Source organism: Citrus sinensis, chromosome 2, assembly GCF_022201045.2.
Source record: "Citrus sinensis cultivar Valencia sweet orange chromosome 2, DVS_A1.0, whole genome shotgun sequence".
NCBI classification, from domain to species: Eukaryota; Viridiplantae; Streptophyta; class Magnoliopsida; order Sapindales; family Rutaceae; genus Citrus; species Citrus sinensis.
In genome coordinates, this window is record NC_068557.1 from 10,795,274 (window position 1) to 10,809,956 (window position 14,683).

The following is a 14,683-nucleotide window of genomic DNA, read 5'->3' on the forward strand; positions in this document are numbered from 1 at the left end:
TTATTAAATTTAGGGGTATTCTTGTAATTATAATTTTTTTTATTTCTCAAAATTTTATACGAAAAAATAGTCTTTTAATTCATTTAGGGGTAAAATAGTTATTTGATTTAAATTATTTAACGGATTCAAATTTTATTAGTATAAAAGTGGTTGATTGATATGAGTTTAGAACAAATGTGGCGCAAAAAACATATCAACATTTTGTGTACTTAAACATACATGTGATAAAAGAGAGGTGGTGTAAAGATAATTTCTCATTTATATTTCACGTAGGTAGAAGTTGGGTTACCAATATATTGCTTAAAAAATTAAAGATACATAATGTTAAATTTCTAATTAAAATTCATTACATTTATAAAATTAAATTGTACTCATATTAAATTCATTAACTTAAAGTGAACCTTCAAATTTATTATTTTAGTGAATTTTAAAATCATTTTTTATAAGTTTTGAGAAATATAAAAATAAATGAGGACTATTTTAAACTAGGTTAATATATTTAAAATTTTGATACAAACTTTTAGTCGTTGATCACATGACAATCCAATGGTAAGTAAAATGGCATCATTAAATTCTATTTTGATCTTAAATCTTTATTATTAGATTGCATGAGATTGATAGGTGAAATTTTGTATCAAAATATGAACAAAATAATAATAGTGTAATCGATAATGTCGTTAAATTCAATTTTAATTCATTGTTTATCAAGCAAATAAAGAGGTAATTCTTCTTCGTCTTTGTCATTAGACTTTATGCTTATTTTGGAGGTAGTACGGGTCCAAAATATATATATATATATAATAATGCCAGTGGTCAATGTTGTATTAGACTGCCAAATTTTGGAATAAAAATAAAAAAGATGCCCCATTTTCTAATCGGATAATAACACGAGAGTCCCCAATTGTTTGATAATTTATAAAGTAAGTACATGTCTTCCCCATTTATGTTATGTAGGTCACTGGCCCACTAGCCCCAACAAGGCTGAAAATGCTCGAGTGCTTAAAGGACCACCAAAGTATTTCATCGAAAAGCATTTTCCTTGACGATGATCAAATCACTTTTGAGTAGGGATGGCAATGGGAAAGGGAGGGAAGGGGATCGATTTCCTCATATTCATTCCCGATATTTTGCGTATGTCCTCATCCTCTCTCCGTCCTCGTCAGAATTACTTGAGAGAATTTTCATTCTCTCCCCGAATAATAACAGGGGATCCCTGAAGGTCCCCGATCCCTGAATAACTAATATATTTTATTTCAATTTTGAGTTAATCATATTAAAATAAAAAATTCAAATAAAAGTAAAGTTCGAAATATATCTTACATTAATATATATTACAAAAGTCACATACATTAAATTATAAATTAGTAAGTAACGCAACATGCAAGGAATACAAACTTCTTTTACAAACTATTATGAACAAATTAATAGTTTAATACAAAATTGTTACAAATAAAATCGAATTTAGATTCAAAATTAACTTTTTCAATGGTGGCATAGGCACTTTATAAATGTGGACTATTCCCTTTACAGCACAATAGTTAAATCAGAGCAAATTAAAAGTAAATATTAGATTAGATTAGATTAGATATTAAAATTGTGATTCACTGTGGGCAATTATAACATCTAAAAATAAATAAAAAATAGATTTAAGTTTAAAATATTTAAAGAATATTAAAATTAAAAAAAATATTTGGCTAATAGAATCTACTTGGTCTTTTTAATGTCCTAAATAAAAATTTAGGACTTTAATTAGTTAATTAGGCCTAAAAGTTTAATAATGCAAATATTTTGATATTTTTTATTTTTACCAATATTTATAATTTTATAATTTAAATTTTATTATTTATTTATTAGTGATTTTAAAAAATTAAAAATTAAAATGGGGAAATGGGTAGGGGATGGGGATTCCATCTCATCCCCGTCCCCTCCCCGAATAAGAAATTGGGTAAAAAAATTTTCTCGTCCCCTCCCCGAATAAAAAATTGGGTATGAAATTATCCATATACCCTCTCCGAATGAAAAAAATCTCTGAAAATACCCGTCCCCGTAGGGATTTTTGCCATCCCTACTTTTGAGATAGCCTACGGACTGGATTGGTGAAGACCATGTGATTTCCGTAGTCTTGCATCCAACTGAACAGAGAGTCCCGGACAAAGGCCACGTCATTGGTGATGACTTTCATCACCAATGAAAAAAATCCCCGAGAATATCCGTTTCCGTGGAGATTTTTGTCATCCTTACTTTTGAGATAGCCTACGGACTGGATTGGTAAAGACCATGTGATTTCCGTAGTCCTGCATCCAACTGAACAGAGAGTCCTGGACAAAGGCCACGTCATTGGTGATGACTTTCATGTCTCCTAAAAGATTGTTTCTCTTGCTATATTAAAATCTCTGACCGATTAAATCCTTGTAAGTAGTTGGTGGTAGTTGCAGTCAAGTGACGTTAACGTGATGCACTCTTCATTTATTAATTATTATTAATTTATGCATGGCTATCAGAATTTAAAAAAAAATTAGGAATTACTCAATGGTGAAGTCAGAAGTGCTGAAGATAATTGTATAATTATAAAAATAAATAATAAATTTATACTTACTACGGTAATCATTAGTGTTTTACAGTAGAACAGTTCCATAATAGCACTGTCATATAAAAAAATTAAGATAAGGTCAGACTTTCTTAGACTCCCCCAACTTAATATCTTGAATTATCAACTATTATATTAGAATGTATTGTTTAATTGTATTAGAATTACGATGCATTGTTATTACACGTTATTACGTTACATTAAGTCATAATGTATTATTATAATTGGTGTAGTATGCATTGTATTAATTATAATAATATTTTATATTAATACTTACATAAAAATTAATTTTTTATAACTATTAATATTTTAAAGTTTTATATATTTTTTTATTAAAATTATTATTTTACTTTTAAATAAAAATAAAATTACTCATCGGTGGCCACTGCCGACCACCATGAACCGTTGCCAACAATTAGACTCCAGGCTCCAGCATCTATTGATGTATTTTTTTTTTTAATATATATACATACACACACACACACCATTAGAGTACACATCCTTGAAGCAACTCGATAGTATACATGTTATCGGCAATATAAATTCTATTCACTGTGAATCACTAGCAAAGTTTTGGAATTTAAAGTTTTAACAGTGGCTTGACGATAGTCGGATGTGGCTTCTATTAACTACTTATTTTTAATTTAATAAGGGAAAAGAATAGTAAGTCCCTTTAATTTAATAAGGGAAAAGAATAGTAAGTCCCCTAACGTTTAGAAAAAATGATAAAAAATTCCTTAACATTTTGAAAAAGACATATAACTCTTTTTTTATTAATAAACTAGAAAATAGAACCGCACTTCACTCGGCTTTGAAAAAAAAATTTAGTATTATCATTTTTTCTTACTTTATACTTGATGAAACTGATAAAAAATATAAATTGATTTTTTTTTTAAGATGAGGTAGCCTTATAAAAAATAAAAAAAGCTATTAGCCAGCAATACAAATAAAGAAACAACGCAAGATAAAGTATGAAATAAGAGAATATATTATAGAGTGATTTTATTCATTCCAATTGTGTGTGTACAAAACAAAAAGATGAGTTCTCCTTTTATAGTTACACAATCACTCCATGAAATTAATGAAAAATTATGGATCATAATTCCTTGTGAGATAGTGGGAGTTATAAGAAAGCTAAATGTTGCTAATAAGAGATAGTGGGGAGACTAAGAGATATATGTTATGAACATCTACATTTATTTTAATAAATTCATAACACTCCCCCTTGAATGTTCATTACAAAGAATATGTCTCATTAAAATCTTTACATAATTGTTATTGTGTAATAACAATCAACTTAATTATGAGAAGATGAAAAGCCAAATCTAAAAGAAAATTTCTCTATTTATTAAATAATAGAGAATATACAAAGATGAAAAATAGTGAAGCCACATCACCCCCTCAAGTCTCAGCTTTATATATATACGAGAAAATAGAACCGCGCTTCACGCGGCTTTAAAAAAAGAATTTAGTATTATCATTTTTTCTTACTTTATACTTGATGAAACTGATAAAAAATATAAATTGATTTTTTTTTAAGATGAGGCAGCCTTATAAAAAATAAAAAAGCTATTAGCTAGCAATACAAATAAAGAAGTAACGCAAATTAAGTATGAAATGAGAGAATATATTATAGAGTGATTTTATTCATTCTAATTGTGTGTGTACAAAATAAAAAGATGAGTTCTCCTTTTATAGTTACATAATCACTCCATGAAATTAATGAAAAAATTGTGGATCATAATTCCTTGTGAGATAGTGGGAGTTATAAGGAAGCTAAAGGTTGTTAATGAGAGATAGTGGGGAGACTAAGAGATATATATTATGAAAATCTACATTTATTTTAATAAATTCATAACACTCCCCCTTGCATGTTCATTACAAAGAATATGCCTCATTAAAATCTTTACATAATTGTTATTGTGTAATAATAATCAACTTAATTATGAGAAGATGAAAAGCCAAATCTAAAAGAAAATTTCTCTATTTATTAAATAATATAGAATATACAAAGATGAAAAATAGTGATGCCACATCATACCCTCAAGTTTCAGCTTTATATATATACTAGAAAATAGAACCGCGCTTCACGCGGCTTTGAAAAAAGAATTTAGTATTATCTTTTTTTCTTACTTTATACTTGATGAAACTGATAAAAAGTATGAATTGATTTTTTTTTTAAGATGAGGCAGCCTTATAAAAAACAAAAAAAGCTATTAGCTAGCAATACAAATAAAGAAACAACGCAAGATAAAGAATAAAATGAGAGAATATATTATAGAGTGATTTTATTCATTCCAATTGTGTGTGTACAAAATAAAAAGATGAGCTCTCTTTTTATAGTTATATAATCACTCCATGAAATTAATGAAAAATTATGGATCATAATTCCTTGTGAGATAGTAGGAGTTATAAGGAAGCTAAAAGTTGCTAATGGGAGATAGTGAGGAGACTAAGAGATATATGTTATGAACATCTACATTTATTTTAATAAATTCATAACATTCCCCCTTGGATGTTCATTACAAAGAATATGCCTCATTAAAATCTTTACATAATTGTTATTGTGTAATAACAATCAAATTAATTATGAGAAGATGAAAAACTAAATTTAAAAGAAAATTTCTCTATTTATTAGATAATAGAGAATATACAAAGATGAGAAATGGTGATGCCACATCACCTCCTTAAGTCTCAGCTTTATATATATATTTGAAAATAGAACCGCGCTTCACGCGGCTTTGAAAAAAAAATTTAGTATTATCCTTTTTTCTTAATTTACACTTGATGAAACTGATAAAAAATATGAATTGATTTTTTTTAAAGATGAGGCAGCCTTATAAAAAACAAAAAAAGCTATTAGTCAGCAATACAAATAAAGAAGCAACGCAAGATAAAGCATGAAATGAGAGAATATATTATAGACTGATTTTATTCATTCCAATTGTGTGTGTACAAAACAAAAAGATGAGCTCTCTTTTTATAGTTATATAATCGCTCCATGAAATTAATGAAAAATTATGGATCATAATTCCTTGTGAGATAGTAGGAGTTATAAGGAAGCTAAAAGTTGCTAATGGGAGATAGTGGGGAGACTAAGAGATATATGTTATGAACATCTACATTTATTTTAATAAATTCATAACACTCCCCCTTGGATGTTTATTACAAAGAATATACCTCATTAAAATCTTTACATAATTGTTATTGTGTAATAACAATCAAATTAATTATGAGAAGATGAAAAGCCAAATCTAAAAGAAAATTTCTCTATTTATTAGATAATAGAATATATAAAAAGATGAGAAATGGTGATGCCACATCACCCTCTCAAGTCCCAACTTTATATATATATATATATATATAGATAGGTATATATATAGGTTACATATTGTTGAATTTAAATAGAAAGAGAAAAAAAAATACAAAGAATATCCACCAATATTTTAGATAATAGAAAATATAAAAAGATGAGGAATGATATATATTAATAAAGTTACTATATATTAAATAAGCTAAATACAATCAAATTAATTATGAGAAGATGACAAGTCAAATCTAAAAAAAAAATCTCTATTTATTAGATAATAGAGAATATACAAAGAAGCGAAATGGTGATGCCACATCACCTCCTCAAGTCTCAACTTTATAAATGTACTAGAAAATAGAACCGCGCTTCACGCGGCTTTGAAAAAAGAATTTTGTATTATCATTTTTTCTTACTTTACACTTGATGAAACTGATAAAAAATATGAATTGATTTCTTTTTAAGATGAGGTAGCCTTATAAAAAATTAAAAAAAAACTATTAGCCAGCAATACAAATAAAAAAGCAACGCAAGATAAAGAATAAAATCAGAGAATATATTATAGAGTGATTTTATTCATTCCAATTGTGTGTGTACAAAACAAAAAGATGAGTTCTCCTTTTATAGTTACACAATCACTCCATGAAATTAATGAAAAATTATGGATCATAATTCCTTGTGAGATAGTGGGAGTTATAAGAAAGCTAAATGTTGCTAATAAGAGATAGTGGGGAGACTAAGAGATATATGTTATGAACATCTACATTTATTTTAATAAATTCATAACACTCCCCCTTGAATGTTCATTACAAAGAATATGCCTCATTAAAATATTTACATAATTGTTATTGTGTAATAATAATCAACTTAATTACGAGAAGATGACAAGCCAAATCTAAAAGAAAATTTCTCTATTTATTAGATAATAGAGAATATACAAAGATGAGAAATGGTGATGCCACATTACCTTCCCAAGTCTTAGCTTTATATATATACTAGAAAATAAAACCATATTTCACGCGGCTTTGAAAAAAGAATTTAGTATTATTCTCTTTTTTTTACTTTATACTTGATGAAACTGATAAAAAATATGAATTGATTTTTTTTAAAATGAGGCAGCCTTATAAAAAACAAAAAAAAGCCATTAGCCAGCAATACAAATAAAGAAGTAACATAAGATAAAGAATAAAATGAGAGAATATATTATAGAGTGATTTTATTCATTCCAAATGTGTGTGTACAAAACAAAAAGATAAGCTCTTCTTTTATAGTTACATAATCACTCCATGAAATTAATAAAAAATTATGGATCATAATTCCTTGTGAGATAGTGGGAGTTATAGGGAAGCTAAAGGTTGCTAATGGGAGATAGTGGGGAGACTAAGAGATATATGTTATGAACATCTACATTTATTTTAATAAATTCATAACACTCCCCCTTGGATGTTCATTACAAAGAATATGCCTCATTAAATTCTTTATATAATTGTTATTGTGTAATAACAATCAAATTAATTATGAGAAGATGAAAAGCCAAATTTAAAAGAAAATTTCTCTATTTATTAAATAATAGAGAATATACAAAGATAAGAAATGGTGATGCCACATCACCTCCTCAAGTTCCAACTTTATATATATACTAGAAAATAGAACCGCGCTTCACGCGGCTTTGAAAAAAGAATTTAGTATTATTATTTTTTCTTACTTTACACTTGATGGAACTGAAAAAAAAAATGAATTGATTTTTTTTAAAGATGAGACAGCCTTATAAAAAAAAAACTATTAGCCAGCAATACAAATAAAGAAGCAACGCAAGATAAAGAATAAAATGAGAGAATATATTATATAGTGATTTTATTCATTCCAATTGTGTGTGTACAAAACAAAAGATGAGCTCTCCTTTTATAGTTACATAATCATTCCATGAAATTAATGAAAAATTATGGATCATAATTTCTTGTGAGATAGTGGAAGTTATAGGAAAGCTAAAGGTTGCTAATGGGAGATAGTGGGGAGACTAAGTAATGGGAGATAGTGGGGAGACTAAGATATATATGTTATGAACATCTATATTTATTTTAATAAATTCATAATACTCCTCCTTAGATGTTCATTACAAAGAATATGCTTCATTAAAATCTTTACATAATTGTTATTGTGTAATAACAATCAAATTAATTATGAGAAGATGAAAAGCCAAATTTAAAAGAAAATTTCTCTATTTATTAGATAATAGAGAATATAGAAAGATGAGAAATGGTGATGCCACATTTAATTTGTATACATAGCGAGCGAAGAGACAATATCTTTTTATTTTCAAGAGAGTACTTAATATTATTGAAGGGATCATCGGAGGATGATTCACATTATTATGTTCTGAGGAAATATGAAACTTCAACTAAAAGGTGACGGTGGCATAGGTTCAATCAGCAAAGACAGGATCTGCTTCTTAGTATCTCTGTCCTGAACTCCAAATCCATCTCCATATTGGTAAAGACTGTGCACCACACGTGCAAAATTTGTAGTGATATGGATAAATAACTGCAACAAGGGTGATTGTGTGAAGCATTGTCCATTTATCTTTGTCCATGTTTTACTTATCATGCCTTTAATATAATTTCGAGCTATCTCCTCCGAAATATTCATTTCCGTCATACAACACAGGATTGATGAAGCCACGTCCCCTCTCTCTAGCTCCGCCTGTTATTACAATTTAATTTACTGATAAGAAAAAAAATAATACTAATAATAACAAACTTGAAAATTGAAATCAAGTCATCTGTCAAATTTTAGGAATTCGTGACTGAAAATTTACCGATGAAGTGCCTAGATCATTGCACAGTCGAATGATCAGAGATGAATTATACACAAGATCTTGATTTAGCTTAAGAAAACCTGCAGTCTCTTCGGTCGCTTCTTTCATTATGCCAAAAAATGAATAGACAGAAAGCACGGTGCCGGATGATGAAATCCATGCATTACTTAAGTACTCCTGTAAGCAAGGGGTGTGTCCCCTTTTCTGCCATTTTGCTTCCACAAGTAATGATTTACAGAAATCTGACCACTTTAATAAACCAAAAAAAAAAGCTTATTCTTTTTAATTAGTTAATAGCTCTAAGCCTCAAACTAATCATTATTAACGTCAAACACATTGATACCTCTTTTTTTAGATGAGGTAAGACTTGTTTCCAAGTATTTCTCCTCCCAATTTCATAAGCCATTTCATTAGTAGTGTCGTAGAGTGCTTTGAAACAAAGCTTCATACACTCAGGCAAACGTTGAATTTCCTTGAAATCCCACCTGAATTTAAGAAATATTTATGTCAGACCTATATTTTGACGTAGTGCGCTTGAGATATTTTATAGGATTTATTGGTTTTGAGGTGATTAAGCATAACCACAACTATTGTAGAATAGAATTCGTAACTGCTAGACTTAGAAACTATCTAGGTTTTACGGCATAGCTACCACAAGAATACCAAATGGGCCAATAGCAATTGATTGATATTAACATTTGTCGTTTTTTCTTTCTTTTTTGGTGATGATGATACGTATGTCAAAACTAACCTTTCAACAGCACTGGTGAAGTGTTCTAGTTCCTCCAACGAACCATAAATATCATAGATATCATCGATGACTAATATGAATATAATGACCTTAGTCAACCATTTTCTAAAGCAGCTGCAGTTGGGCTCATAAACTAGCCCCACTGCACACAAGAAACATTCTACCAGTCGATCTCGAGAGAAGTTTAAATTCTCAATCAAACCCAGATTCTTCCACCACCTGTTTTCACAAAAGAACAAAATGTTGCTTCAATTTCTTTGCCACAATTTTTCTTTTCAAAGTTGTAGCTAGGGACCATATTTAAATATTACTAATTTCTACAAATTAAAATAAAATCGTTTTGTCATTGTTATTACCTGGAAAGCTCCCTTAGATCATTTTGGAGTGTGGCTTGAACAATATTGAAGTTAAGTTTTGCTAATTCAAGCAAAATTGTGTTCATGTGTTTCTCTTTTTCATATGAGTTTATCTGCCATCTGACTTCATACCACGGCACTCTCCAATGCGATGGAAGTTCCAAAACTCTGGCCACTGTTTGTGCAAGGTCAGTATTCAAAGAAGAATAGATACCCTTTAGAGTTCCTCCGGAGAAAACCTTGGCCTCATCCAATATGCTTTCACCTTCTAAAGCTAGATGTGAGGCTTCAAAAAGTTCAATCAGTCCTTTGATATCCGTACACTTGCTAGTTGAGAATGTTGTACCCGTTTCATCCATGAAGTCGATAAACATATCTAAATAATTAATATGCGCATGCACATTAGGCATTTAAGTATTTAGTATTTGACAGCAATTATATTATATACCTTGTGAGATTTCATAGCTGACAGCGATATGAAATTAAGTTTGATGTATATTATATACCTTGTGAGATTTCATAGCCATGCTGCCTGAGGAGCTTAAAGCATAATGCAGTAGCATAAAGATCCTTTACTTCTAAACAACCAGTGTCATTTTTTAAAAATGCAACTGTGTCGACTAAAATTTCCCGAATTTGTTCCTCGAAGAGATAGGACAGGCCTAGTTTACAGATTCTATCAATGAGCTCCAGCTTGGCTAAAAGGTCAGCTGCTTCAAGAAACATTTGCTTCACATCGTTCGTTAGCTTCTCGGCTCGGCTTCTACATCCTTCTTCCTGATAATCATCAAAACACCAACCAAAAGTTTAACAGAACTAATAAATTTAAAACAATCAACCACTGGGTATAAATTAATTGTACCTTATATTTGCTGTGAAGGGATTGAATGAAATCATATTTCCAAATGTTTGGCTTATAATTGGCAGATTGCCTTGGTGGTATCACATTACAAGCTTTAGAATTCATCTGGCAACTCAGAACAAATTGCTTCTGATGACCCAATTGCTTTCCTTGATCAGTTATTATTCAATAGATCGTATCGAGGAGAAATAAGTACTGGTACTTATTTATACAAGCAGGGTGCATATACCTGTTCATTTACTTATGACGTCACTTTTTTTCCCTAATGAATGAAGATTTTTTTTCTTTCTTTGATAAAATCACATAGGAAAAAATAATCTCAGCCATTCATCTACTTCTTATGATATTCTTGAAAGGTAACTATCAACTAAGGACGTGTTTTGGTATACCACGTTATAAGGAATTATTTTACATTAGTTAACACAGTTCTATATTTGGTCAAATTAGAGAAAGCAACACATCGTTACTTTGTTAAAGTAACAATATTACAAAAATTAAAAAAATATATATAACTTTCAATACATTAAAAACAATTTTTTTTTTGTTCGTGGCATTCTCATTTTAATTAAGTGAGGATATCATCACTAGAGATTAACGCATATTTCTAATCAATTAAAGAAATAAATAAGGGTGATATAATAAAGGGAAGTTATCATTTGTATACTCTATAAATGCTCTGTTATAAAAAATACTACAACACTTTGAGGGTGTATCAATCGTCCACCCTAAATTGACAAAATGTATATGCCGTCCACCAAACCGTTACTTGCCGTTTAAATAGGATAACACCATAAGGGTAATTTGGTTTTTTCATATGAAACAATTGATAATTTAAGGGTATATAAATGATAATAAAAGAATTTAAGGGTATACAAGTGATAATTTTTAAGGGTAAAATCGTCAATTCGCTATAATTCCGTTAACTTACAAACGGCAGCTAACGGTTTGGTCGGCAGATAACTTTTGTCAATTTAGGGTGGACGATTGATACACCCTCAAAATATTGTAGTATTTTTGATAATATAGCATCTATAGGGTATACGAATGATAATATCCCTATAATAAATAAGACACAAAGAATTTATGTGTTTAGCACTTAGCTTACGTCATAGATAAAGAAATAACAATTTCACTATTGTATAATGACTACAATTGAGTTTTTTTAAAATTTTTTCTATTTAAGTATTTGCTTGTACCCCTTTTATGAGTCAAGAACTCTCTATTTATCAAATAATTTAGATAACCCAAATCTTTAATGACTCCTCATTTTGATAATCTTTATCACTTAGTTAGAGTTTTATTTGATGTCAACATTTATCTTCAACACTTATCCTCTTCTCAAATTTACATTGAGCTTTTAGAGCTTCTAGATTCTTCTATTTTAATAATCATGAATAAAAAATTTTGCTGGTCTAAATAAAGTTTCCAACTACTGGACCCTGAATACTGGATTCAACATATGTGGTTATTTAATTAAACTTATCTCCTAAAGCTATGCTCTTCTGCCATCGTGCTTATTTGACTTATTTAATTTTTTCACTATTGAGTTCTCCTACTATTGTACTCTCTTGTAGCTGTACTCTTCTACAGTTGTACTTATTAAACTTATTCAAACTTCAACTACTGAGCTCTCCTGTAGCTGTACTCTCTTATAGTCGTGCTTATTTGACTTATTTAAGCTTCTAGCTACTAAGTTCTCTTACTATTGTGCTTTCCTGCAGTTATGCATATTTGACTTATCCAAGCTTCCAGTTACTATGTTCTCTTGTAGTTGTGCTCTCATGTTGTCTTGCTTATTTGACTAAAATCTGATTTTCAATTTTTGACATTCCACATTTCTTGTTCCAACAATTATAATGCACTTTTAATATCATATAATATGATAATATTATATTGTACTCTTATTTTTATCTTAAAATAATTAATAAAAATTAAATTAAATTTTGTACGTATAAAATAAAAGTATTGAACTAATGGTATTGAGTTTAATTTCTCTATTTATTACTTTACATTTGATAAAACTGATAAAAAATATGAATTGATTTTTTTTTAAAGATGACGCGGCCTTATAAGACTAATGTTATTTATGAAAGTTAATTATTTTTTTGTTAACTTTAAAAATATATATTAATCTGTATAGTTAAGTGTACACAACCTTTTCATCAATAAAAATTATGTTCACACTAATCAACTCTCCATTCTTATTGGTATTAACAGACTCCCACATTTTACAAAGCCTAACCTTTATCATCAAACTATCTTTATCATTGTTTAACTCATGAAGAAAAGAATACTCCATGAAGCACACAATACAAAAAAATTAAATAAGTCAAAAAATAAAAACACAAGAACTACATTTCTAAAGAGAATGTTGGTTAAATAATAAAAAAAATCCAAACATAACAAATCTTAAATACTTAATATTTATATAGTTTGAAGAAGCCAAAAGACACTAAATAAAAGGTTGCATAATTAAACATGAAATTATGACATTAAAATTAGGTCCTAGTGGTATTGGTGAGGGAAGATGAAAGAACCTTCCTTCCTATATTCATTAGTTGATGTATTTTAAACCACTAAAGTTTAGTTGTTGGCTTAATAAAATAAATGAATGTTTAAAAACTATAATTAATTTATTATTAATGGTTACATATTGTTGAATTTAAATAGAAAGAAGAAGAGACATGTAATCTTTTATAATTTACTAATTATTTTCTATTTTTAATATTTTGTAATGTAATTATTTTTTAATCTCAACCAATATATTAGATTATAGAGAATATAAAAAGATGAGAAATAATAATGCCACAAATCTTAACTACTTAATATTTATAGAGTTTGAAGAAGCCAAAAGGCACTAAACAAAATGTTGCATAATTAAATATGAGATTATAGCATTAAAATTAGACCCTAATGGCATTATTGAGGGAAGATGAAGGAACATTCCTTCCTATATTAATTAATTGATATATTTAAGTCACTAAAGTTTAATTGTTGGCATAATAAAATAAATGAATGGTTGAAGACTTATAATTAATTATTATTAATGGTTACATATTATTGAATTTAAATAGAAAGAGGAAGAGACATATAATCTTTTATAATCTAATAATTATTTTTTATTTTTAATATTTTGTAATGTAATTATTTTTTTAATATCAACCAATTTATTAGATAATAGAGAATACAAGAAGATGAGAAATAGTGATGCCACATCACCTCCTCTAGTCCCAACTTTATATATATATATATATATATATATATATTAATTTTTTGTAATGTAATTATTTTTTAATCTCAACCAATATATTAGATAATAGAGAATATAAAAAGATGAGAAATAATGATGCCACAAATCTTAAATACTTAATGTTTATGGAGTTTGAAGAAGCCAAAATGCACTAAATAAAATATTGAATAATTAAATATGGGATTATGACATTAAAATTAGGCTCTAATGGCATTGTTGAGGGAAGATGAAGGAACCTTCTTTCATATATTAATATTAATTAATTGATGTATTTTAAGCCACTAAAATTTAATTGTTGGCATAATAAAATAAATGAATGTTTCAAGACTTATAATTAATTATTATTAATGGTTACATATTGTTGAATTTAAATAGAAAGAGGAAAAGACATGTAATCATTTATAATCTAATAATTATTTTCTATTTTAATATTTTGTAATGTAATTATTTTTTAATTTCAACCAATTTATTAGATAATAGAGAATATGAGATGATGAGAAATGGTGATGCCACATCACCTCCTCAAGTCCCAACTTTATATATATATATATATAGATAGATAGATAGATAGATATAGATTAGGTGATATATTTTAAGGCACTAAAGTTTAATTGATAGCATAATAAATTTTAAAGAAGCCAAAAGACACTCAACAGAAGGTTGCATAATTAAATATGAGATTATGACATTAAAAATAGGCATTAGTGGCATTGTTGAGGAAAAATGAAAGAACATCTCTTCCTATGTTAATTAAT

General features: G+C 28.2%; 1 protein-coding gene across 1 annotated transcript; it reads right to left on the bottom strand.

Moving 5' to 3' along the window:
- Nucleotides 1–8,057: 8,057 nt before the first annotated feature.
- On the bottom strand, nt 8,058–10,849 carry LOC102625123 (alpha-farnesene synthase-like). Its single transcript, XM_052435020.1, has 7 exons — nt 10,679–10,849; nt 10,323–10,593; nt 9,817–10,192; nt 9,461–9,679; nt 9,053–9,194; nt 8,710–8,958; nt 8,058–8,594 (listed from the first exon to the last, which is right to left on the bottom strand). The coding sequence occupies exons 1-7, from the start codon at nt 10,781–10,783 to the stop codon at nt 8,289–8,291; spliced, it is 1,668 nt and encodes a 555-aa protein (XP_052290980.1). The 5' UTR covers nt 10,784–10,849; the 3' UTR covers nt 8,058–8,288.
- Nucleotides 10,850–14,683: the final 3,834 nt, after the last annotated feature.